The sequence below is a fragment of the Felis catus genome, chromosome A1 (assembly GCF_018350175.1).
Source record: "Felis catus isolate Fca126 chromosome A1, F.catus_Fca126_mat1.0, whole genome shotgun sequence".
Lineage (NCBI taxonomy): Eukaryota > Metazoa > Chordata > Mammalia > Carnivora > Felidae > Felis > Felis catus.
Window position 1 is genome coordinate 47,486,061 of NC_058368.1, and position 26,258 is coordinate 47,512,318.

Consider the following 26,258-nt stretch of genomic DNA (forward strand, 5'->3'; position numbering starts at 1 on the left):
TAAATTACCAACAGTAAGCACTTAATAAAATGGAAGAGGTTATCTAAAGACTGAAAGACCACATACAAATAATGACTGCATATTCCTTACTAGTCTATGCACTCTAAATTCCCAAATACGTTGGCATACTTACTTCCTTAAAATTGCTTTTCAAAGCCAAATTTAAATAACAAAATTTAGTGCAAAACTTTTAGTACTTACAAGTAATAGATTCAATTTTAGAATCTTAGACTTGTATTAATAGTTTTTAGAACTGCTTCATTCCTCACCATTAAATGCTCCTGCTAATGCTTTAAGCTTATCAGTTAGACACAATCATTAATTTCTGAATTGGTTTTAGCTTGACTTGAGCAATAGAAACTTGGATGAGATTTGCCCAAGTGTCCTAAGATTCTTCCCACCAACTCCAGTATTGCTAAGCTATATTCATTGCACTTAGGCAGAAAAACTGCTAACTTCTGATGAAGAATCTGATGATAATGCTCCACAAAAACTTGGTCTTTCTGCACTGAAAAACAAGTAAATTTTCTGAATTTCAAAAAGCTAAGAATAAGATCACAAGTGCTTTACCAATGATTTTTACAAGAATAATACCTAAATTGGCGCTATAAAAATAAAGAGAAGGAAAAAAAACAAGATAAAAACAGAGGGAGGCAAACCATAAGAAAATTTTAAATACAGAGAACAAACTGAGGGTTGCTGGAGGGGTGGGTTAAATGGTTTACGGGGATTAAGGAGAACATTTTTGGGAATGAGTGCTGGGTGTCATATGTAAGAGATGAACCACTGGGTTCTACTCCTGAAGCCAGGACTACACTGTGTGTTAACTAACTTGAATATAAATTAAAAAAAATAAATAAATAAGAGAAAATTGAGAAATTAAGTATTTTCAAATATGCATATTCCGATGAGATTTCATTACCAGAATTCTACCGTCTAATCTACTGAGGGTGATTTTGCTGCCCAGGAACATATGACAATGTCTGGAAACATTCTGGGTTGTTACAACTCTGTGAATAGAGGGGGACTGGGGGTCACTACAGGCATGTAGAAGCACGAGATACTGCTAAACATCCTATGATGTAAAAGACAGCCTATTCACAATAAAGAATTATTCAGTCCAAAATGTCAACAGTGCTAAGGAAGGTTGAGAAGCCTTAATGTAGTAAAAGTATACTATACGTCAACACAGATTATTTATGTAACAAAACAAATAACAATAAATGGGGGGGGGGGAGAAGTATCAATTTATTTTCACACCTTTATGCTGAAAGGTTGTAAATCTGAAATACAACAAAGAAGTCTGTTTCTTAACCTTATCTTCTTCATTGTGATCAGTTATAAGGTATTAGTTTAACTTTTAAAAACCCATTAATAAATCTGCTTTATATTGTTAAACCTCTCTTTCATAAACTCTTACATTTTATCAATCTATGTTGACATCAAATAACACAGTATTCTAGGAACCTAGGAAAATCTCATTTAAGATTCTTTGAAAAAAAATTTTTTTAATGTTTTTATTTTTGAGAGAGAGAAGAGACTGAGCGCGAGCCAGGGAGAGGCAGAGAGAGAGGGAGACACAGAATCCGAAGCAGCCTCCAGGCTCTGAGCTGTCAGCACAGAGCCCGATGCTGGGCTCGAACCCACGAACCACGTGATCATGACCTGAGCGGAAGTCAGCCGCTTAACCGACTGAACCACCCAGGCACCCCATCATCTTCCAAGATTCTTATTGCTCAACTCATGCTAAAACCAACTCAAAATGAAAACGTTTTCGAAACAAAAGTACTGACTGCAGCCTAGGAGTCCAGAGACCTTAGTTCTAGGTTTGAACTAATCAATGACTATATGACCTTAGTGAGGTCCACTGAGCATTATGTCTGTACAATTGTGTAACAATCAAATAACACTCCCATAAGTATGAAACTTACCACATGTTTTCTGACAATGTCACGTTACTGGCAGGAACTCTTCCCCAAATTTAGCCAATTGTATGGTTTTCTGGTAATTAACATAAAAATTTCCCCTACCTATGGTGCTCATTAGTGAACGTATAGAAATGCTTCTCCTGGTTATTAGTCACATCTCGGATTCGTTTATATACAGGAGCACTCCGATTTCTCACTTCTTGCAGAACCGTCTGCAGTACAATTACATTCCTGATAGCTGGGTCTTCAAGAACATCGATCTTAAAAGAATGAAAAAATAAGTAAAGTTAAACTTTCCTATGTTCACTGATAAGCTGTTTCTGCCAAACATAAAACTGTGTCGATTTAAAAAAACAAACACTAAATATACGTTAAACTAAGGAGCTATTTTGCTACAGAAAACCCTTCGGGTCTATTAGAGAATAGCACATATTAAACAGACTAAATACAAAACTTCGTAGAATTAAGACCGTTAATAAATACGTTGGCCCACATGGTTTTCATTCGTAGGCACTTACAAGCTGCCTGGGAGTCGCAGGCTGGAGGCCACAGAAGCCCAGGTCCCCGGCCTCCAAACTCTTAAAATCTAAGGCAGAAGAGACACCAGGAGTTAGAAAAATAACCTAAAATTCTTATGACTCCAAGAACTCAAAAAAAAAAAAAAAAAAAAAACCCACACACAAAAAAACCCCACAATACAAAGAAAAGAACCTTGGCCTGGGGGACAGGAGGCAAGGGTCTGCCTCTCCCTAAGTAGGTAATGTTTTTCCAAGACGTGCCTCCTTGGGCCTCAATTTCCCTATTCTGTCACACCCCCTTCTCCTGGTGGTGCCGAAAAGACCCCGGATCTCCCGCCCTCGGACGCACCTGATGCAGCAGCACATTGGTGTCAGGAAGCAAGTAGTGCGGCCAGGGGCACAGGCTGCTCGCCGGATCCAGGGGCTGCGGCTCGAGGACCGGCCCCTCGTGGGCACCGCCGCACGCCGCGCAGCCGGGCGCGCCGCAGCCGATGTCGTCCCGCAAGTAATGCTCGCGCACGATCTTCATCACGCCACCTGCCCGCGTCTTTTTTAAGAAAGTCTTGGACTTGAGCATCTTGCTGGCAGCGCAGAATCCCGACCCTTACCGCGCTCTTCCGGTGAAGAGTAACAAGCAGAAGCCCTACCGCACGACTGTACTTTACCCCGAAGTTCACCCCTTCCCGCTCCAGGGTATTAGTAAATACCGCTCGCGGGAAAACGTCGAGGCTGACATTGGTTGGCTCTCTGAGGGCTGCGAGGATTGGGCAAAAACTAGAAGCTCGGGAGGATTGGCAGATCTCGGAGCCATTTCCATCCACGATCTAGGCGGGACCTTCCTGTGGACCACAGCTCCCAGCATGCGTTGCTTCCCGCGTCGGGGTGGAACCAGTCTGAGTTCCGGCGACTGTACGCTGCCGCTTCCTCCGTCCTCCTCGGGGCGCGGAAGTGGTTGTCTTGGTGACGGGTCCTAACGGTCTCCGACCTGAGATTCCTCGTTGAGGGGCTGCAACCTGAGCTTCTGTTCCGAGAAGCTTTCAGGTCCTTGAAGTGGACGCGGTGGGTGGGTGGCTGGTCCAGCCTTCGACGTGGAGTAATTTGAAGCTTTCGAGGTAGCGCGCCGCGCTGGCCCTTCCTTTCCCGCGCGGGGTAGGGAATCCTAGGCTGCCAGGCTTGGTTTTTCTTCACTGTCGCACGTGTGGGCAGTCCCAGGCGCTGGTCCTTTGTAACCCAGATGCTGCCTCTCTCTGATTTCGCCTTTCTTTACCCTCTTTCCTTTGAAAGGAGGGGTGCCGTTTCCCCTCCATACATCTTTTTTTCTGATCATTCAGTTTAGAAAAGCTGATATCTGTAGTACCGTAAATAACTTATTATGTCGTTTAGTATTAAAACACGAGAATTTCTAAAACCCTTGTGAAAGGGTAAGAAATTCGATTTAAAACACTTGAACTTTTCTACATTCTTGTTTTTATTCTATCTGGAAGTCTATTAAAACGTATTCATTTCATTGTCTTCCCATTTTTTAAAAGTCTTCAGTGTTGCCTCATTGTGGAGTAAATTTCGGACACATTTTGACACTTGAGGATTCTCTGGAATCTCGATTATTAAGGTCGTATGTGTGTTTGTATATGAGAGGTGGGGCGAGTCCTACTCAAATTCAGAAAGACTTGGCCCCAGCCGAACGACCACTATCTTCTGATGTTGGGTATATTCGCCAACCTTAATTCCTGCATGTTTTTTTTTGTTTTGTTTTGTTTTTTTTTTTTCCTTTTACTGCTCTAAATCCTACTTCTACATAACCTTCCACCTATCAACTCAGAAGTGGCTAATCTCATCTTGAATGCGTGCTCCTTTTATTGTGTTCCTGGGTACTACTCACTTATGGCTTTTATCCTTTACATCCAAGATTTCTTTGTTTCCTCCAAGTAAGATTCCGGCCCCCAGGACCAGGGTTTTTTATTCATCAAGCGCAAATTCATAGTCAGGCTTAATGAGCTTAATGTTTGACTTGAGCCATAGTTTACTAATCTGTCCTAAATGAGGGGTCCTCCAGATTGTCTAATAATTACTTAGGCATCCTTAGTGCCTCTTTAGTATTCTTTATGCTTTCCATTAAGAATGTTTGAGTACATTTAAATAAATATTTTTAACCCTCAGGAAATTGAAATAGAACTGGAGAAGAAAACTGACCCATAAAAAAGATGTCTCGAAAAATTGCCAAGGCATCAAAAAAGGTGAACATCTCTAGCTCTCTGGAATCTGAAGATATTAGTCTAGAAACAACAATTCCTACAGACGATATTTCATCATCAGAAGAACGAGATGGGAAAATTAAAATCACCCAGCAACTAATTGAACGTAAAGAACTACTTCATAATATTCAGTTACTGAAAATAGAACTATCCCAGAAAAATATGATGATAGACAACTTGAAAGTGGATTATCTTACAAAGGTAAGATTTGGTGTAATTTTTGTTACCTGTGTGCTTTATTGTCTTCCAACTACAGATAAATAAGAATTAAAATTACGCATATGTAATCTGAACTTGATATGCTTATCATTTCAAGAAGTAAGTTATATTTTCTTGCATAGTTAAAAAAAAAAAACTTTCTGGAAGGAGAGAGGATGTGAATTATATTGCTGTGTACTGAACAAAAAGCCCTGAAGGAGGGGATGATTTGAAGTTGGGCAGGGAATGAATTGCCTCTGTAAACCCAATTTTTTGAATCTAGCATGTGTGAGGTATATCTTTTTAGGTGTTTTTTCCAGCCAAGTTGTTTTCTGCTTCATTGCGAATTAACCCTGACGTAACTAGTTTGATAGGGACAATCAAGATCATAATTAGGTTAGTGAGTCTGTATAGTCCTCTGTCCAGGGGATTTGGTTTCTTTGATTTGTTTCTGTATGATAGTTAGTGTGTCTTAGAACCAAGTGGAATTTCAGTTACCATAGTGTTTAACAAGTGGTTTTTGCCAAATAAGAAGGGATGTCTTAGTCCTTGTTTTTTTTTTTTTTTTCCTCTTATGTGTGTATTTATAGGTATGGAGTATTTTATATAAGACCTGGTAAAATTGTCACTAGTTCTAAGAAATTTACAGTGATTTCAGAAAGATAGGAGACACTTCTTAATTCTTACTACTTCTGTCTCTGAGAAAATTCTCCACTTTTACTCTTGATCCCACCTCTTCCTACCCACCCCCATTTTGTTGTTTCACTTACACTTTCTTTCCTGTTAAGTCAGCCTCCTATTTTAGCTCTTGCCAATTATACCAACACACTTCAGTATCTTGCCACTAGAAAAAATTGTTGACCATCCCTCTCTAGGAAAATGAGGTGTCCTAAACCCCAACATCTTCATGAAGTAAAGAAGTAATTTAGGTACACTTTTTAAAAACATTAATGACGGGGCGCCTGGGTGGCGCAGTCGGTTAAGCGTCCAACTTCAGCTCAGGTCACGATCTTGCGGTCCGTGAGTTCGAGCCCCGCATCGGGCTCTGGGCTGATGGCTCGGAGCCTGGAGCCTGTTTCCGATTCTGTGTCTCCCTCTCTCTCTGCCCCTCCCCCGTTCATGCTCTGTCTCTCTCTGTCTCAAAAATAAATAAACGTTAAAAAAAAATTTTTTTTTTAAATGAAAACATTAATGGCTAACTTTTATTGAGTGCTTCTTCTGTGCCATACATTGTTCTATGAGATTTTCATGTGTTACCTCATTTAAACCTCACAACAACTGTGTGAGGTGTAAGTGCTTTTAGGAGGATCTTCCCTGCCCCTTAACATTAAATGAATCAATATGATAAATTAGCCCACTTCCTGATATTTGGTAAAAGCACACAATATTAGTTATTGTTGCTATTGCCTACTAAAATAATATCCTCATTTTTCACCCATTTTATTTTCTATACTTTATATGTGTATTCATAGGAGCTACCTGACTTTTTTTGGTATCTGTCTCTTTTAATGGACTGTAAGGTTCATGAGAACAGGGGTTTCTTTGTAGTCTTGTGTCTCATCATCTCCAGCACTTAAAACAGTTCCTGACACGTCGTAAGTATGCAACTGTTTCTTAAATGAGGGACTGAACTCCATTTCACTTTGGATAAAACAGAATCACAAGTGGTTAATAGCATATGAAGGCCATTTAGATGGAAGTGATGGAGCCAGGTAGGATTCAAACCAAGAGATCTAAAGCCCATACTCTTAGTGAATCTCCTAACATGTTCTTAGGTTGTCTGTACAGTCACTTACTTAGGTGACTTGGTCTAGACTAGGTCACTTGGTATTTTACCAGTGTGTCCAGTGGTTTTCTGTTACAATAGTTTCCTATTGTTGATTGTTTCCTGTTGTCTATTTGTTTCTGTCTGCCCTTGGGCAGATCCCTTAACTTTGTTAGTCTCTTATTTTCTGTAAAATAAGAAAAATAGTAGTATTTGCTTCATGGAGTTGTTGGGAAGATTCAATTAATCAATGTACATAGCTCATGATACCTGCAGTAAAATAAGTAACTATAGCTACTATACTTATTCAGCACTATATTATTTTTGTACCACGTAGTGCTTAGTACAGTTTTTATTGTTGTGGTTTTCCAGTTGGACCACAAAGGTAGAAAACCGGATTAGCATATTCCTGAGTTTATGTCACCTAATCATCACTGATCCTTGCCAAGGCCATTTATTTTTCTTCAATGTTTACTTATTTATTTTGAGAGAGTGAGAAAGAGCACATGCTCACGCAGGAGTGACAGAGAGGGAGAGAGAGAATCCCAAGCAGGGATTATATTCAGTCAGCACACTGTCAGCACAGAGCCCGACATGGAGCTCCATCCCACAAACTGTGAGATCAGACCTGAGCCCAGCTCAGGAGTAGGATGCTTAACAGACTGAGTCACCCAGGTGCCCCAAGGCCACTTTTTATTTTGTGTACTTTTTTTATTCCCATGGCTCATTTCCCTTCTCTATGCAACCGTTTTAATGGTTTTTTTTTAAACATTTGTTCTTGAAAATGGGTATTTTTTTCCTTTACATAAATGTAAATTGCATGTTTTGCTTTAGAGTTTATCTCTTTCATAGTTTTTATTTTTTTCCCAACTCAGTGCTGCTTTTGAAATCATAATTGTTACTATGGTATATCTAGTCTTCTGCTTCTAATTTTAACATAATTATCTCTGTGTGTGTCTTCCAATCTATCCATCCACTACCACAGTGATAGGCACTTAGGATGCCGCCCAACTCTTTGCCACCACATGCAACATGGGCCTTCTATAGACATTTCTCTTCTGGACCTGTGTGACCATTTCTTTGGCATGTATACTCAGGAGTAGAATTTCTGGCTCACAGGGTATATGTAGGCCTAATTAAACTGAGCGTACTGTCAAATTACTCTCCAGAATAGCTGCCTCCACTACATTACCATGTTTTTTTGTCCATGAGCAGTAGGGTTGTTTTGCTTAGAGACCCTTTGGGAGTAAGATGTTTGCTGTCAAATATATGGAAAAATACTATACGGTAGAAGAATTACATTTCTATAATTCATCAAATCCAAGGCAACTTGATTGTAAAGTGGACCCTTACTTGTATCACTGAGATTAAGAACTGCCAAGTTAAATTGTTACGTGCTAGAGATTGTAAAATGCATTCCAGTTTCAGAGATGTAATTTGTGAAGAAGTTAGAGTCTGAAGGAACAGAATTTTTAGCCACTTATTTATTCTCTAAGGTTTACCAATACATTGAGCATTGGGGTTACGAGATGAACATCTCATTATTTAGCATTACAAAAAAATTTCCCTCATCAGATTATCACTCCCTGATAATAGAAGTCACAGGAAAGGCAGATTTCTGCTGACTATAAACCTGTTTTTGCTATTAACATTTAAATGGCCTGATTGAAGTTACTGAGCTTCCTGTCATTGGAAGCATTCACGTAATCCTGAAAGGTCAAATGTCATGATATAGGTATTTTTGCTGTGGAAAAAGGTTGGATCAGCTGTCCAGTGTTTTAGGGATTAACACTGTTAATACCAGCTGTTAGTACCAGAGATTTAGAAAATGGTATCTGCCTAGACCAGAACTGTGGAAACAGTAGCTTACACAGGGTAAGAATTTTGTTTCTCTGTTTTAACAGGAATCTGAAAATAGGTAGTTTAGGCTTGGTATGGTTATTCCTTGATATTGTTAGGAGCGCAGGTTCCTACAACGTTTTTGCAGCTGTTTTAAGCGTGTAGTTTTCACAGATGCCTGATCTACCTCCGGCACTGTATCCATGTTACAGGCAGACATGAGAAGGGTAATAGGAAAATAGGCACATGCCAAAGGATTCAATTAAAGAGCTTTCCCAGAGGCTCAAGCCAGTGACCTCAGTAAACCAGAACTAGAGGACAGCCTGGCAAAAAAACTTTTATGTGGCAGCAGTTTAAACCACAGTTTCAAAACCATTTGTATGAACAGACTGTAATTTGTTGACACAACCATTGCAAAGGAACCTCTATTCATCTTTAGCCTTTTTTTTTTTTTACGTTTAGTATTTTTCAAACATTTCTTAATGATAAATTTGAAAGTTGACCATGTAATTTACCTCTTTCTTTTTTATGAAGATTGAAGAATTAGAGGAGAAACTTAATGATGCTCTTCACCAGAAGCAGCTACTGACATTGAGATTAGACAATCAATTGACTTTTCAACAGAAGGATGCCAGGTAAGAAAGTTTTTAAAAAGCAGCAATACCTATTTAGCCGTTAAAAGTAATTTCATTACCTGTTCGTGCATGTGATTGCAAGCTAAAATAAAGAAAGAAATTTTAAGTCAGTAATGGTAAGAATTTTTACATCCAGGCCAACCAAAAAAAAGTAGGTTATTTGATATGATACAATACACAAAATACAAAAAGTCAAAATTCAACGTTCATTCAACAAACTGTGCTGATGTAAGTGAGCCGTAAATGACAATGGAAGTTCTGTAAACTCCGCACCACTTAATATGCTTTCTGGATTAACCTTTCTTCATTTCCTCTGTAAAACACACTAATTCTTGTGGCCCATTTAACTCTGCAAGTTTAAATTATCTTCTGTTTTGCCTGCATACTTTCTCCCAGCTCAGTTGTGTACTTACTTACCAAGAGTCCATTGTGTTTACCATCAAATATGCCTATGATGGTTGTACTTACTACAGTTATATAATTTAATTAAGAATGATGTAACCAGTGAAAGATAAGCTGTTTCTGTGTAAACTATAAGGAATTCTTTGGGACAATTAATAAAAGTGAGTAATTTTAAAAAATAATCATCAAAGTAAATAAAAGCAAGACAGATTTAAAAGTTGGGAACAAAAATCGAATCCATAAAAAGCATCATCTCAGATTTCTTACCAAGTGTCTTTTAAGGTAAAGAAATTGAACTTGGCAGGGGCGCCTGGGTGGCTCAGTCGGTTGAACGTCCGACTTCGGCTCAGGTCATGATCTTGTGGTCTGTGAGTTCGAGCCCCACGTCGGGCTCTGTGCTGACAGCTCAGAGCCTGGAGCCTGTTTCGGATTCTGTGTCTCCCTCTCTCTCTGCCCCTCCCCGCTCATGCTGTCTCTCTGTCTGTCAAAAATAAATAAACATGAAAAAAAAAATTTAAAGAAATTGAACTTGGCAATCATGAACAATGATTTTCACAAAAACAAAGCATACCTTTATATTTAAAAAAATTTGAAGCCTACGTAGAAAATTTGGCGAGTAAATGCTGTTTTCTGTGTTTTAACTAGAAGTGAATGTGTAGGGGCGCCTGGCTGGCTCAGTCATTAGAGCGTGTGACTCTTGATCTCAGGGTCGTGAGTTTGAGCCTCACATTGGGTATAGAGATTATTTAAATAAATAAAATTAAAAAAAAGAAGTAACTGTATAAAGTACTTTTCTTTCTTTAAGATTTCATTATTGGGGTGCCTGGGTAGCTCAGTCGGTTAAGCATCTGACTTCAGCTCAGGTCATGATCTCAAAGTTTTTGAATTTGAGCCCCGTGTCAGGCTCTGAGCTGACACCTCAGAGCCTGGAGCTTGCTTTGGATTCTGTGTCTCCCTCTCTCTCTGCCCCTCCCCTGCTTGCTCGCTCTCTCTCTCTCTCTCTCTGTCTCTCAAAAATAAATAAACATTAAAAAAAATTAAAAGATTTCATTAACTGATACTTTTAAAAATTATCTGACCAGTTACTAGGCGGTATCACGTTAGATCAGTGGTTCTGAAACTTTGGTATGCATCAGAACTGTGTAGAGAGCTTGTTAGGAAGGACTGTTAGTCCCCACCCTCTGATGTTCTAATTTGAGTGAGCCCTGAGAACCTGTATTTCTATCATGTTCTTGGGTGATACTGATGCTGTAAGTCTGGGGACAATACGTTGGGAAGCACTGCATTCAATGGTAGGGCTTCTACTCAAATTCTTGAGGCATTTTACAGATTAAATGATGCTGAGAGGGCAATTGAGAGGCTGCTGCAATAATCTTCTTGATAGCTGATGTTGGTAAAAAAGTGGTTGGATTTTTAATGTATTTTGAAGGTAGAGCTGATAGGATGTCCTAAGAATTACATGTGGTTAAGAGAAAAATAAGGAGTCAAGGATTGTGCCAATATTTTGGTTTGAATAAATGAAGGGTGGAATTGCTGTCAACTAAGATGGGGAAACCACAGTGGAATAGGTCTGTGAGCAAAGAGCAGGAGTTCAGTTTAGGACGTGTTCGGTTAGCGTTGTCTTACTAGAAGTCCATGTGTAGGTAAATAGAAGAGTTTGGTCTAGAGCTATATATCTGGAAGTCATTAGGATATGGACGGTAGCATTTAAGTCATAAGACTAGATGAATTCCTCAAGGTAGTGAATATAGACAGAGAAGAGGGCCAAATACTCCAAACATGAAGACAAACCAGAAAAGGAGAAGGAGCAAATACCAGAGAAAAACGACAAAAGTAAAGTGACTTGGAAGCCAGGCGAAGAGAGTGTGTATAAAGGAAGGAGAGAGCAGTGTGTCAAATAATCATTAGGTCATAGATGAAAAGAACTGGGAATTGATCATTAGCAATCTGGATGTCATTAGTGACCTTGAGATTTCTGTAGGAGGGATGAAAACCTAATTGGCATGGGTTTAAAAAGAAGGGCGTCAGAGACCGTGAGTATAGACAACTTGTGAGCAGTTTTGCTCCATGGAAGTCCAAACAAAGGAGGCAGTGAAATGGGGTCTCAATTCATTTTTTGGGGGGATAGAAGTAATAGTAACAGCATGTGTGTATATTGATGGGTGTGATACAGTAGGGAGGGGAAAGAATCAATTGTCCCTTCCTACTCAAAACCTTCGGAATAGGCAACTAACGATAGCAATGTCTTCTACATGTGTTCTTTGAGAATGATTATGTACAGATTACTGTTTTCATTAGTTCATGGGTTGAATGAATACTTTATGGTGGTTCAGCGTTGCCATCTTTAAGAGGTATACCTTAGAATACCTAGAGAAAAAGAAATGAAAATTATTTTATTGAGTAGGGTCCAAAACAGATGTATAAAACTAAAACTTTAAGCAGAGTAAATGTATAATTTTATAATTTGATTTTGAAAATTATTTTTTAAGAATATCAATTTTCTATTTAACAATTTATGTGGCCACACATTTAGTAATGAGTATAGAATTGTCTTCATGTTTAACTAGTGAAGTAAATAAGCATTTAGCTGGAGCTAAAAATACTACAGAGCTTCTCATTTCCTAATTTTATGTTACTATAAAAAGGTATCTTTGAGAAAATTAAATCTCAAAGATTTTTTTAAGCTTGCCATAAACTCTTTCCTAATTTAGAAAATATCAAGAACTAATGAAACAAGAAATGGCAACGATTTTATTGAGACAGAAACAACTAGAAGAGACAAATACTCAGCTAAGGGAGAAGGCGGGAGATATTCGTCGAAATCTGCGTGACTTTGAGTTGACAGAGGAGCAATATATGAAACTAAAAGGTTTTCCTGAAGATCAGCTTTCTATTCCTGAATATGTATCTGTAAGTGTGTTGTATCACTTTTTTTAAAAAACACTGCATGTATTTAAAAAAAATTTTTTTTAATGTTTATTTATTTTTGAGAGAGAGACAGAGCATGAGCAGTGGAGGCACAGAGAGAGAGGGAGACACTGAACTGGAAGCAGGCTCCAGGCTCCAACTGTCAGCTCTGTGCTCTGTGCTTGTGGGTCTCAAACTCAAGAACTATGAGATCATGACCTGAGCCGAAGTGGGAGACTTAACCGACTGAGCCACCCAGGTGCCCCCCCAAAATACTGCATATGTTTTCAAATTAAAATATGCCATTTATGTAATAGCCATAACCTTCGAAGTACCAATTAATAATTTTATTATTTTATGGCCCTGCTCTGAAAATGGTGAATGATGTTCAGATCACCAAATTTTAAAGGGTCTTGACCATTGACCTCCAAGGTCAAGAATAAATAGGGCTATGAAGTTAACAGCTGCATAGTCCATGGAAATGAGTCATTTTATCATAAACTGGTAGTTTATAATGTTCTCAAAATGCAAAATTATAGAGATAACAGATTAGTGGTTGCCAGGGGTTAGGGATAGTTCAGGATCTCTTGCGGTGTTGGTTACACAAATCTACACATAGGATTCATCTATGGCAGTAGTCTCAAATTTTTTAATGTCAGTATCCCTTTACACTCTCAAAATTACTGAAGACCCCAAGGAGCTTTTGTTTATACGGGTTATATCTATTAGTGTTTACCATAGTGGAAATTAACCTGAGACATTTTCAAAACACAGGAATACATAAGCTCATATTCCATTAACCTTAAAGGCGATGATCTCATCACACATTAGATAGCCACTGGCAAACATCACTGAACAAGCATAAGAGAACAAGAGTAAAACAGGCAAAAAAAAAAAAAAAAAATCTTAGTATAACCAGAAAAATAGTTTTCATCTTTCATTCATCTTTCATCAATTCCCTGAAAGGGTCTCAAAGTGGCAGAGTGGTTACCAGGGGCTCCTAAACCACACATTGAAAACTTATGGTTTGTGATCTATACATGTTATTTCACCCTTAGAGGCTTGAACTTTTTCATATGTAAAAGGGTTTGTAATATTAATAGTGCCTTTCTGTTGAGGTCGTTGTAAAGATTCACTGTGAATGTGTATGTAAAATGCTTATTAGCACTGTGCTTAGAACATAGTATCATTTTTGCAGGAGTGGTGATTGCTACCCTTGGTTCTCATTTGCATAAGGTTTCCAGATTAATGATTTCTTCTAAAAAGAAGTGTTACTTTTCTGTCCATCTTTTAATTTATATAGCTCAAATAAATTTTTTTCTGTCCAAAGTGTACTATCTAAGACAGATGTCTCAAGTGCTGTCGTTGAGGCTTTTTCCATATTAAGTATCAAGTATCCCACTAATAGCAGGTATACATAATTTTGTTCCCTGGTTTGTTAATGTTCTTTGTTATCTTTTGTTTTCACAGACGGTATTATCTTAACTAGTTAGTTAGTTATACACAGATTCATTGTGTTGAGGACTAACCTTAGGACTTGCCTCTTGCCAGATGTGGTACTCTTGCAATACAGCAAAATAGTAAGGAATTTCAGATTGCATGCCTATATAATAAACAGGCATAATTACCCTTTCCAAATGGCTTCTTAACTTCATAGGAATTTGTCAGATGGAACACTTTACTAGATTAGGTCAGACAAATTCCCCTGAGAATTATGAGTGAGAAGAGAGATCTGAACTGAATGGAAGTAGTGATATGAAAGATACCCCCTGATTCATCCTGATTATCGCTTACACTGCAGTGGTAGCAGTAGAGCTTCCCCAAGAGCCTAGGATGTAGGCTCACCATATGTTTAGGCAATAAAGATAGAGCAATGTACAAACTAGGCAAAAATTCCTGCCTATAGGAGTGGAGCATTATAGATGATAAATTAAAAGTAATACGTAGAATGTTTGTCATAAGTGCTATGGAGAAAAGAGCAGGGGTGAGAAGAGAAACTGCCACCAGGTGGGGATACTATTTTAAATCAGGTTAGGAGGATTAGGGAGGGTTTACTGATAGGGTGGCATTTGATCAGACACCTGAAAGGAGTGAAAGCATGAGCTATGCATTTGTATGTGGGAAAAAATTCCTCTATCAGAGGAAATAAGGGCAAAACTCGGACACATAATGTGTTCAGGAAGTAATAAGCAGATAATGTGGAATGAGCAGTGGTGGGAAATGGAGAATAAGTAGTAAATGGAGTATAGATAGAGGAGAAGAGAGACTGTGCCAGGGATGGAGAATTACAGATAATCTAGACTTTGAGGAAACTGAATCGGACATCAAGGCTTAATGTTAGTGGTCAAAGTCAGTTAACAATAGTCTTATTTCTGTTTTGTACAAACAAATGTTTATTGTACGGGTATATATTCTGAAACTTTTTAACACTTTTCCTTTTGTTACTTTCATATTTTTATTACTGATAATTGAGGGTACTATAAATTAGCTAATTTCAATGGTAACTTGGATTCTAAAATGGCTTATTAACTTGATTTTTTGTTTTTAAAGATTCGGTTCTATGAACTAGTAAATCCATTAAGAAAGGAAATCTCTGAACTGCAAGTGAAAAAGAATGACCTATTAGAAGAATTGAGTGAAAATAAAAGCCAATTGAAACAACTGACAGAGGTTTGTATGATTTTGATCACTTGTGGGAGAAGCTCCAAGTTTTTTTAATAGAGAGTTCCTCAAGATTTGTGATCAGGAATATAAAAGTCAATGATCGGAAAATGGGACTGGGTGATGCCGACTACTGCGATTCTTCAAGTAGTGAGAAGGTTAAAGTGGAGGTGGTCGTCTGAAAGATTGGCAACGTCAGTCTGTGCTGTTGACTCGTAGTCTGTGGTTGAGTATTTTGTTGTAACTTTCATTCTTAGTCTTCGTTACACTATAGCCTTGTTTGTGATCTGAAAGGGAGCTGCTATCCATTTATCATTTTGCCCCTTCATTAAATACATTAGTTCTCCTGATGCTTGTTCAGAGCATGTGCTCTGATAGAAGCATCAGCCTCGGTGATGTGCATGGTCCTGTGCCGCGTGCTGGCAACAGGGGATTCAAAAGAGGCTCTGCCCTTCTAGGCTTTGCACTCTAATAGAGTTAGAACCTTAGATGATATCTTGACACTGCCATTTTTCTGTGTAACTTGGAATAAGCCGTTTAATGTTTACTGCTCTGTCAGTAAAGAGAGAAGATAACCCTGTTTGTCCATTCATGTCCATTGAACTGCTCATATTTCTGTTTCAAAGTAAAAATGTCATTTTTCTCAAAGTCGCATATAAATATTTTTATGTCCTTTTTCAAGGGTAGCTTTTACCGAAGATGTATTGTCTAGAAATAAATAATTAAAATTTAATTTATATTTCATTGCTCTGATTTGCTGTTCTGTGAGTGCTGGACAGAATCTACTTCCATCATTAATGTAGAGCCAATATTACAGGCAAATGAAGGCTCATATTCTTCCTCTCCTCACAGGAGTGATTAAGTCAGCAGGAGTGGTGGCAGAGAAGCATATGTGCCAATATGAACCCTACTACAAGGTTCTATTTTGGGTTTGTTCTTTTTCTTCTGATAACCTGCTACATTGTGCAGGTAAAGCATTTTGCACACTTGAGAAAGATAGCTTTTAATGTTTAAAAGTTTTCATCTATAGTGAGAATAATAAAGGGCAAAGTTTGAAGGCCTCAGTTTGGCTACTAGCTAATTTTGCAGGCTTGGCCAAATCATTTAATCTCTTTTTCTGTAAAATGGATGGCGGTGGTGGAAACACAGGACTTACTGGGGACAAGGCAGTTAGATGGGTTTTCAGACTTAGTTCTGTAGCACCTCATGGTACCTCAGCTTCCCTCAGAGACTTCTTATTTTTTTAGGAGGAGGACTGGAAAAGTTTCCTAACCTTGTTTATATCAAGCTACCTCTTCTTTAATGACTTTAACATTGGTGGATTCTAAGAATGGTTTCTTTTGAACTAAAGATTCCTTGGGCCAAAAAGAAAAAAAAACTTGCAACTCTAGAATTATTATTAGTATGTGATATATTTTTACTGTGTGGTAAAGCAGATATCCCAACTCTCGAGGGTCAATAATGGCATTGTATCCCAGATCTTTGTTTGTTTGTTTGTTTCAAACTTGCGAATAGCACTTTTAGTGTTTTATTGATAGGAAAACACTAGATAATTTACACTGGTCTGACTCATAGGTTCCTGAGTGTTTTTAATGCACCAATAATTCTTGAACGAAGAAACAGTTTTGTTTGTGAACCTGTATTGGACGTCTTCAGAGATATAGTACAAACAGGATATATATAGAAAGAGAAGGAGAGAGAGAAAGAAGGGTTTATTTTAAGGAATTGGCTCACATGATTGTGGACACTTGATGAGTCCAAAATCTGATGGGGTAGGCTGGCAGACTGGAGATTCAGGGGAGAGTTGCAGTTCAAGTCCAGAGATAGTCTGCTGACAGAATTCCTTCTTGCTGAAGGGAGGTCAGATTTTATTAAGTCCTTTGGCTGATTAGATGTGGCTCGCCACGGGATACCTGGGTGGCTCAGTGAATTAAGCATCTGACTTCGGCTCAGGTCATGATCTCACGGTCTGTGAGTTCGAGCCCCACGTCAGGCTCTGTGCTGACAGCTCAGAGGCTGAAACCTGCTTCAGATTCTGTGTCTCCCTCTCTCTCTGCCCCTCCCCCATTTGTGCTCTGTCTCACTCTGTCTCTCAAAAATAAAAAAAATAACATAAAAAAAGATGTGGCTTACCACATCATTGAGGGTAATTGGCTGTACTGAAAGTCTATTGATTTAAATGTTACTCTCATCTAAAAAATACCTTTACAGAAAGATCTAAAATAATGTTTGACTAAATGTTTGAGTATTGTGGGCTAACCACTTGACACATGAAATTAACCATCACAGAACCCTTCCATGTGTAAGTTTGTTTCTTAAAGGTTTATCATTTCTCAGCTGAAAATATCCTGTCTTAAACCTTTTCCTAAATTTAACAATCATATAAACAGAGAATTGAATCACAATCAGGAAAAAAGAAGCAGTGTCTTGTCTACTTAATAAAAGGGCTTAAAAACCCAGAGAATGTGATTTAGACAGAACAGAATTTACTTTTATATTAAAGCCTCATAAAGTTTGATTATTCTCCTCTGTTAAGGGCTAATACAGGTCAACTTGCCCAACAGTGAAGAAAAGTAAACAATATTTTTAAATTAAAAGACTTTTATAAGGATATAGTGAACAATAAATACAATATTTAACGTTAAAAGAAATTTTGCTTAACTATATATTTGGGGGATTTTTTTTTAAATGGTTTGTTAAATTATTTACTGCCCTGGTATTTGGAAAGTTCACAGATACTGGTTTACATTCCATCTTTGCAACTTGACAATGGCATGATGATCTTGGACAAAAAACTTAGTCTTCTTTACTCTCCCCGCCCCTAATCTTACAAGTTTTCCATCTACTAAATAGGATGAGACTATATAACACTTTCCTCATATGGCCATTATTAATAAGAGTGAAATTCACTCAGTAAATGTATATTGTACATCTCTTATGTGGCAGGCATTGTTGTAGGTGCTTGGGATACCTCAGTGAGCAAAACAGTGCTCTCAGGCCTCATGGAGTTTATATTTTAAAAAGAGTACAGGGAAACAAATAATAAGCATTATAAATAAGCACATCATAGAGATAGAAGGTGATAACTGCAAAGGACAAAAGAAAAATGGTTCATAGAGAGCAGGGAAAAAACTATATTCAGAATTCTGTAGGGTCAGCTAATAGGCCTCATTGAGGAGGTTAGACATTTACAAAGACTTGGAGGTGGGGGAGACAACAGAGTCCTCAAGGAAGAACTTCCAGGTGGAGGGAACAGCCAATGCAAAGGCAAGAGGGTGCCTTGGTGTTTGTGGAACAGTGAGGACGCCAATATGACTGGAATGGTTGAAGGGAGAGAATAGTTAGATAAGATCAGAGAGGTAATGGGTTTGTTGAGGTAATTGTAACAACTTTGATTTTAACCATAAGTGAAAAGAAGCATTGGAGGATTTGGGGGAAGATGTGGCATGATCTGACATATTGTGAAAGGATTATTCTGACTGGTACATAGTAGACCCTCAAAGAATTTTAAAGAGCTTTGTTAATGACCCAGAAAATGGATTTTTGCTGAGAACAGACTATAGAGCTCTAAGGATGGAAACAGAGAGACTTGTTATGAAGCTGTTGTAGTTATGTAGGTGAGAGGGGGGTAGTGCTTCAGATCAGGGATCAGGGTAGCAGCAGTAGAAGTGCTGTGAACTGGTTGGGCCCTATATGTATTCTAAAAGTAGAGCCATTAGGATTCCCTGATGAATTGAATGGAGGACATGAAAGAAAGATAGGAGTCCAAATCAACTCCAATGTTTGGGGACTGAAATCATGATGGATTTGCATTCAGCTGAGATGGTAGCTTGTGGGTGAGGCAGATTTAGGGTTAAAAGAGAGTTCAGGTTTTAGCTGTTTTGAGTTTGAGAGATCTGTTAGATGTACAATTGAAAATACTTGGATATGCAAGTCTGAACTTGGGAAGCTATGTATTTGGAAGTTGTTAACATAAAGAATAATACTTAAAGCCAGGATGGGATCACCACAGGAGGGTGTATACAGAGGGGGGCTAAGTCCTGAGTTCTAGGACAGTTCAATATTGAACTGTAGAATAGAGAAGGAGGATTTATCCGTGAGGAAAGGAAACCAAGAGAATTTCATGTCCCGGAAGCCAAGGGAGAAAAGTTTGTCAAGGAAGAGAGTCAGCTATTTCAAATGCTGTCCATAGGTCTAGTATGATGAAGCCTGGGAATTCACGTTATATTTAATAAGGCCATTGATAACCTTGTGAAGAGTAGTTCTGGTGGAGTGATGAGGTCAAAACTTTGATTACAGTGTGTTTAAGAGTAGAGGAAAGGAATCGGAGACAAGTCTAGGCAACTCTTTCTGTAGAGCTTTGATTGCATAAGGGAACATCGGGATAGAGATGAAGATGACAGAAGTAGGGTCAAGGGAGGCATTTGTTTTTAAGGTGAGAGAACATAACTAATATACACAAAATTACATTGTTAAACCATAGAAGTTTTTTCGTTGTCAATAACAGACATTCATCTAATTGCTAACCAGCGGTGTAGGCAGTGCTCTTGGACATCAGGGTATACTTGTGTCTAAGGCTCACCACGTCAGTGTGATCCGTGTGATAAAAAGAATCATCTGTGTTTGGGGCATAGCCAGTAATTATATATTTGGGAGAAAGTGTTAGAACTCAGTGGTGTTTGTTGATTGAATTACTCTTGAGTTTTAAAGCATTTTATCTTCATATTCCACGTAATGGCTTTTAAAATAATTTTATTAGAGTAAATCACTTAGCTCTTGATGGCTTGAGTTTTAATTTTACGTGAACTTTTTTACCAAAAGATGGGACTCAGTTTAAAAAACAACTGAAGAATGTGAATATAACCAGATATAAGGAAGGTAGAGAAGATTATGATCATTAAAGGAAGGTTTGTAAACAGGAAGTTTATCAAAAATCATTGAACTAGGATTCAGTTAGGTTGAAGAGGTAACAGAGATTGCCAGGTTACTGGAGTTCAGTGGTCATCAGTGAGAGTCATTGTCTCGAGGACTTTTAAGTGTTCCCAAGCACCTAGTTTATTTAAAGCACTAAATGAAATTGTTTTTAAGTGCAGATTTCTGTTTTTGGTTCTGTTACTTGAAATGTTCTCGTTTCGGTGCTTTTTACCCAGTGGGTTTCATAATTCTTTCCTCTTCATTATGTGTGCTGTATGTAGAGTAATTTATTGTTGGTGGTTTGAGGCAGGTAATTAGGAACTCAAAAATGCCCATCATATACAAATGGAGTAGCAAAATTTTTTTACTTTTCTAGTGGTATCATTAATTTAGGTCTCAATACATAAAAGTAAATTTTCTTCTTAACTATTGTGAGAGAAAATTTGGATTCCTTCCTAAGGGGAATAAATATTTTGTTTCATAGAGGACAAGTTGAAAATTCATCCAGTGAAAGATAGTATCCATTTCTAAGCTCTCCTAAATTTGATAAATGTAAGGAAGTATTACTTCATTCAATAAGCGGTAAGATACAGTGCCACAGTAAGCCTTGGGACAAGGTCGTGGTGTTAATGGCTGCAATCACTATGAAGTTACTGATATTCAGTAAGTCATGAGTCTAAATTTTTATAGTGTTTGACCTTTTCATATAGTAATTCAGCAAACATTTTATCTTTATATACATTTAGGGTTGGATACCTTAAGGGAAGTAACATGGGTCTTACACACAATGCTATGTAATTTTAAAGAGGAATAAAATCTCTGAAAAAAAAAAAATGACTAGATGGTATTCACCCAAGAATTTTAAAGGACTTCAAGGATGTACTTGAAATGGCAGCAAATGTATAATCTTGTTATTCAAATGGAGCAGTTAGAGTAGATTTAATTGCTTGAGAGATGGTAAATTGTCTACCCATCCTTAGAAACTAAGGACCTTGATAACTACAAACTGGATAAACGACACTTCTGTTCCTCCTGAGCTTGCAGAATGCATGAAGACTAGGATACTGAATAATTATTTAAGTGTAAACTTATAGGAGGAGGTCAACAAAAAATTGTTAAATGAATATAAAGGAACAAACCAAATATAGTATTTTACTTGGGTGATACCTGTACATGATGGAATATATAGACTTCCAAAAAGCCATTCACAAACTTCTAAATTTTAGTTTTAAAAATTTTGACAGACTTCTGAAGAATTGTTATCATGAGTACTTGGGGAATTGCTTTCTCTTCAGTGTTTGAAAAATGAGAGCCAGAGAGTAGAAATAAAAGAAACTTTATGAAAAATCAAAATAGAAGTACTGTCCAGAGATAACTGTTAAGTCCAATCTTATTAAATATTTAACATTTTAAAGCATTATACTAGAAAGGAAGCCCGGAGGAGAATCTCAAATTTGGAGACAGTAAAGTTTTTCTTAGTAGAATAAAAAAACTAGTAAGGCAAATTGGAGGAAGATCTCAGGAGATAAGAGGACTGATTATAACTTGTGTGGTTTCTTTTTTATAACCTCTCAGTTTATAATCCCCAAATTAGCATGTTCAAAATTGGTCACCAGCTCTAGAGAGTATAATATATTTCCATTTTATTAAAATATTTTCAAGAATAGATAACTTCAAAGAATCTTACAGGGAATGCCAGTGTATCTATCACCTAATTTCTGCCATTAACATTTTATTATACCTGTCCTACTCACATATATATCCATCCATTCACCAGTCATATTGAGTCTTATGAGAAATTGTCAAGCCTTTTTTTCCATGTATCAATATTTTATTCCTTTTAATTGCTGAGTAATATTCCATTATATGGATGTGTTCATTAACCAGTTGATGGGCATTTGAGTTATTTCCACCTTGGAGCCATTATAAATAAAGCTGCTTCAAACATTTGAATATGGGCTTTTGTGTGGGCATGTTTTTGTTTTTCAGGGGTAAATGTTAAAAGTGGAATTTTTCACTTCTAGATTTCCATTTGGTTGTTTATTCATTGTGAGCGTATTTTTCTTTATGCCATTGAGAATAGTTAAATCACTGCTCTAAAGCCTTGTTGCTAATTCCAAAATCTGGGTCACCTCAGAGTTGATCTCTGTTCATTGTCTTTTAAAAATGGGTTACGTTTTTCTGTTTCTTCAGAAGTCAAGTAATTGTAAATTGTTTATTTAAAACATAGGGTAAACTTCGATCATAACATGTGACTGTTGTGGAGACTACATTTTATGTTCGTCTAGATAGTGCCTTTGTTTTTGCTGTAGCAGAAATTAACCTGGTTGTACTCAAGCTGCATACTGTGTCTCTTGGGCAGCATCTCGAATTTCAGTTCAACTTTTTTGGGCGTTAGTATGGCTTCGTGGGTCTCTCCTACACATACGTTGTTCAGAGGTCAACCAGAGATTTGGCTGAGATTGTCCATAGAACTCAAGGTTCCCTTTCTCTGGTGGTCTGGAATCTGTCCTTACATTAGAGCATCTGAGTTGCCCTAAACTCTGTCTTCTGGTTCTTCAAGCTAGAAAGATGAAGGATTTTCTGCTGCAACTTGGCACCGAGTAGGCCTCCCCTCAAACTAAAACCCTTTTTTAAAAAGTCAGACAAGACCAGGAGACTCATCTAGGAAAATTTGCTTCTTCCTTGTTGCAGATGGACTCCGCTTTAGAATTTGCCTAATTTGGGTCACTTTTCTGTACCCTTAGGTAGTTGTTCTATATTTTGTCCAGAATTTATGCTTGTTCTACATTAAAATTGTTTAAGTGGGAACTTACAGAGCCATTAGCAAATGTGGAACTGCTTACAATTTTGTTTTAAGCGTAGGTGAAGAAAGAGAAAATCTAATCTATGCAGGTAGAATATTTGACTTTGAGATCACCCTACTCTTTTTAAAAAGGGCCTTAGCTCCATGGGAGACAGTTTTTCTCAACATGTTTGGCTTTGTACTGACATGGATGGTGACGTGTCCGGCGCTATTAAGAAAAATATTAGAAGCTAAAGAAAACATATTACTAGACCTTGAACCAAGTGTGCAGTTTTGAAAACTGTAACTTTGGTTGTTTGCACTTCTTACCTACTGATAATTATTGAATTCCTGATAAAGCAATAGAGTTTGGAGTTTAGAAACTAAAATCTGGTAATCAGGGAGCTGAGTTCATTCTCTGGAGATATATAAAAACTAGGATGTGTTGAATGAACACCAACAGCTAGGAAAAAATGCAGTTGAAGTTTCTAAAATCACAATACAGATGAGGATTGAGTTGCAAGAGGATAGGAGTACCTGGGTGACTCAGTGGGTTAAACATTGGACTTGATCTCAGTTCAGGTCTTGATCTCAGGGTCGTGAATTCAAGCTCCGTGTTGGACTCCGTGCTAGGCGTGAAGCTTACTTAAAAAAAAAAAAAAAAAATTTGTAAGAGGCTAAACTCAAGACAAATCCAGGAAGGTGCGTATTATGTCATAGAATAAGTAGTAAGTTAATAGAAACTTTGAAGAGGAGAGAACAGCCAACAAATATAGATGCTTCAAAAATGACAATAATGACAGTTTCATTGTTGTTTAGTAAGAGAAACTAATATATTTGTTAGTTGTGTCTCTGAGTTTGAGACTGACAACTAGGAGAACAAATCTTGTACTTTAGTAAATAAGACTTTCCTAGATTTAGTAGTTTCCAAAATGGTCTTAATTTTTTTCACCACATGGTGGCAGCATATATTCATCTATTTCTTTAACCTGTTTTGGTCTGCTCAGAAAATCTTGTCATTTTTGACCTAAAGGCCAAAGTGTTACCTTGTAACCTTATTTTCATTTTTTTTTTTACATTTATTTATTTATTTATTTATTTATTTTGGGAGAGTGAGGGGGAGGGGCAGAGAAAGAGAGGGGGAGAGAATCCCACACTCCCTGCACTCACGAACCCTGAGATCATGACCTAAGCCGAAATCAAGTTAGATACTTAACCAACTGAGCCAGCCAGGAGTCCACCTTATTTTCATTTCTATTCCTTACTTCATATCCACTGCCTAAAACCAGTCAAATACGATTTTTTCCTAATAATTCAGATTTATAACTGGAAGACGAAAGTATAAAAACAAACTTTCCTGGCATAACACATATTCTTCAGACCAAAGGTGTGTCGATTATTACACTGATTTCATAATTATACCTAATAAAAATATTTAGAGATGTTAAAGCCCTGTAAGTACACCATTAACTCTGCTTTTGTTTATATAATCTGGTTCATAGCCAATATGACATGAAAACTATCTTAGAAATTTAACAGAAAGTAATTTTGGGGGGCACCAGTGTGGCTCAGTGGTTTCAGCTCAGGTCATCATCTCATGGTTCATGGGTTCGAGCCCCACATTGGGCTCTGTGCTGACGGTGCAGAGCCTGCTTGGGTGTCTCTCTGTCTCTCTCTCTCTCTCTCTCTCTCTCTCAAAATAAATTTTTTTTTAAAAAAAGGATTTTTGATTTTTAAAAATGAAGTCACCCTTCCTGACGTGCAAATATTAATGAATTTCTGGGATCTTCTTTCATAATTTTTTTTTTCCAGATCTGTAATAAAATTTGGAAATAATATCTAGACACTAACACTGGAAAATAGGGCTCATCTTCTACTTCAAATTTATTTATTTTTTTGAGGGGCTGCACCCTCTACTTCAAGTTTAGAGTTTGTAAGTGTCAGTAATGTCTAAAATTAACGTATTTTGAGCTGTATTGTGTGTATAAGCTTGTGTACGGTACTTAGTATTTTCATAAGTGCTGTACTTTTATTTTCTACTTACGAAATCTGTAACAGGTCGAATTTTGTTCCAATGCATGTAGCTAAACCACGTGCAGCTGTTTTGCTGCTGTAGAGTTATTTCAGTATGTAAGTTTTGTTTCAGAAGAAAGAAATGTTAACAGTACTATGTAAGGAATTAATGAGTTTGCCCTGAATGAAGCTATAGCGTTTCATGAGGAAATGGTGAAAAATTTTTTTCTTATGAGAACTTTGGTAACTAGGAAGCAAGAAGAGTGTTTTGTTTAAGATAACTTCCTCGTTTAGAAACATAGTGACGTTTGTTGAGAAAAATTCTGCAAGATTACCTCGAGGCTCATTTTAGGTACATCTTAGGTATTCGTATGTGAGTAATCCAGTTGACTTTAACTGTATGAAAATGAGGTATGATACATATTTGTTATTTAGGTTTTTATATTTCAGGGATATTCAATTTTCTGAAATTTCTTTTTTATCCGACTTAACTGATGAGATTTAAATTACTTTTTAAGGTACATGTTTAAGATGATATCTGTCATTTATAATTATCCTAGAGTATCTAACAAACTTATCAGTAAACAATAATAGTTTTGCCCCTATGTTAAAGTAAACAAGCACTTCTCAAAATTTTGATTTATCGTTACATTTGTAGGCTCTTTTGGTCAGAGGTAGAACTAAGAATCTCAATTTTAATGAACGGCCTGGGATTCTAATGTGGCAGCTTCGTGCATTTGAAACACACTCTTGAACCCGGTGGCCAAGATGGTATATCACCATATTATGACAGGAAAAAAACTCATGAGGGACCTTACCAAATGCTCAACTTATATCAAGATACACTGTGACCACTTCATTCTTTTCATCTACATCTCAGCCCAGATTCCACAAACATATTTGGGTGTCTAAGAGTTCTTTTTGGTCATTTTTAATTTTATGAGATAACTTTATGATCTAAAAAATTAATTAATAACTGCATATTCTAGATCATCTGAACAAATAATTTATACTAAGAGTGTAATCACTATGATGTTCGTGCCCATGTTTGCATTTAATTTTGTCATGGCACCACAAAGATAATTTTAAAAATGGCCATCAGCTGGGTCACCTGGGTGGTTCAGTGGGTTAAGTGTCCGACTTAGGCTCAGGTCGGATCTCATGGTTCTTGAGACCCGCGTCAAGCTCTGTGCTGACAGCTCAGAGCCTGGAACCTACTTCAGATTCTGTGTCCTTTCTCTCTCTGCTCCTCCCCCACTTGTACCCTGTCTCTCTCTCTCTTTCAAAAGTAAGTAAACATTAAAAATATCTTTCTAAATAGCCATCAACTTAAAATGTAAAATACACACTTCAGCCAAATAAAGGCCAGATGCTGTCATGGATTACTGTATGAATACAGGTTTCACAGTTCACATAGAGAAAAACAGTCACGATATTGAGT

General features: G+C 37.4%; 2 protein-coding genes across 11 annotated transcripts in view; one reads left to right on the forward strand and one right to left on the reverse strand.

Moving 5' to 3' along the window:
* The window catches only part of DIS3 (DIS3 homolog, exosome endoribonuclease and 3'-5' exoribonuclease), a 28,070-nt gene extending 24,959 nt beyond the window's left edge, over positions 1-3,111 (reverse strand). Inside the window, exons 1-3 of one of the 3 annotated variants that reach the window (XM_045054206.1) lie at positions 2,796-2,916; positions 2,447-2,514; positions 2,031-2,188 (exon numbers count right to left, since the gene is read on the reverse strand). Coding sequence is in view for 2 of the 3 variants with exons in the window: in XM_003980443.6 (XP_003980492.3) it covers positions 2,031-2,188; positions 2,796-3,023 (386 nt within the window). In the remaining variant the exon portion in view is untranslated. Of the gene's footprint in view, positions 1-2,030; positions 2,189-2,446; positions 2,515-2,795 lie in introns of all 3 variants that reach the window. The other 2 variants (XM_019827899.3, XM_003980443.6) reach the window with 2 other exon arrangements.
* A 227-nt stretch (positions 3,112-3,338) lies between these two features.
* Positions 3,339-26,258, forward strand: part of PIBF1 (progesterone immunomodulatory binding factor 1) — a 207,355-nt gene continuing 184,435 nt past the window's right edge. For 5 of the 8 annotated variants that reach the window (XM_045054221.1, XM_045054219.1, XR_006595569.1 and 2 more), the window contains exons 1-5: positions 3,345-3,558; positions 4,604-4,899; positions 9,035-9,135; positions 12,249-12,447; positions 14,995-15,114. In XM_045054221.1, coding sequence (XP_044910156.1) covers positions 4,648-4,899; positions 9,035-9,135; positions 12,249-12,447; positions 14,995-15,114 — 672 coding nt within the window. In that variant the 5' untranslated portion in view covers positions 3,345-3,558; positions 4,604-4,647. Of the gene's footprint in view, positions 3,596-4,603; positions 4,900-9,034; positions 9,136-12,248; positions 12,448-14,994; positions 15,115-26,258 lie in introns of all 8 variants that reach the window. The other 3 variants (XM_045054215.1, XM_045054214.1, XM_023252216.2) reach the window with 3 other exon arrangements.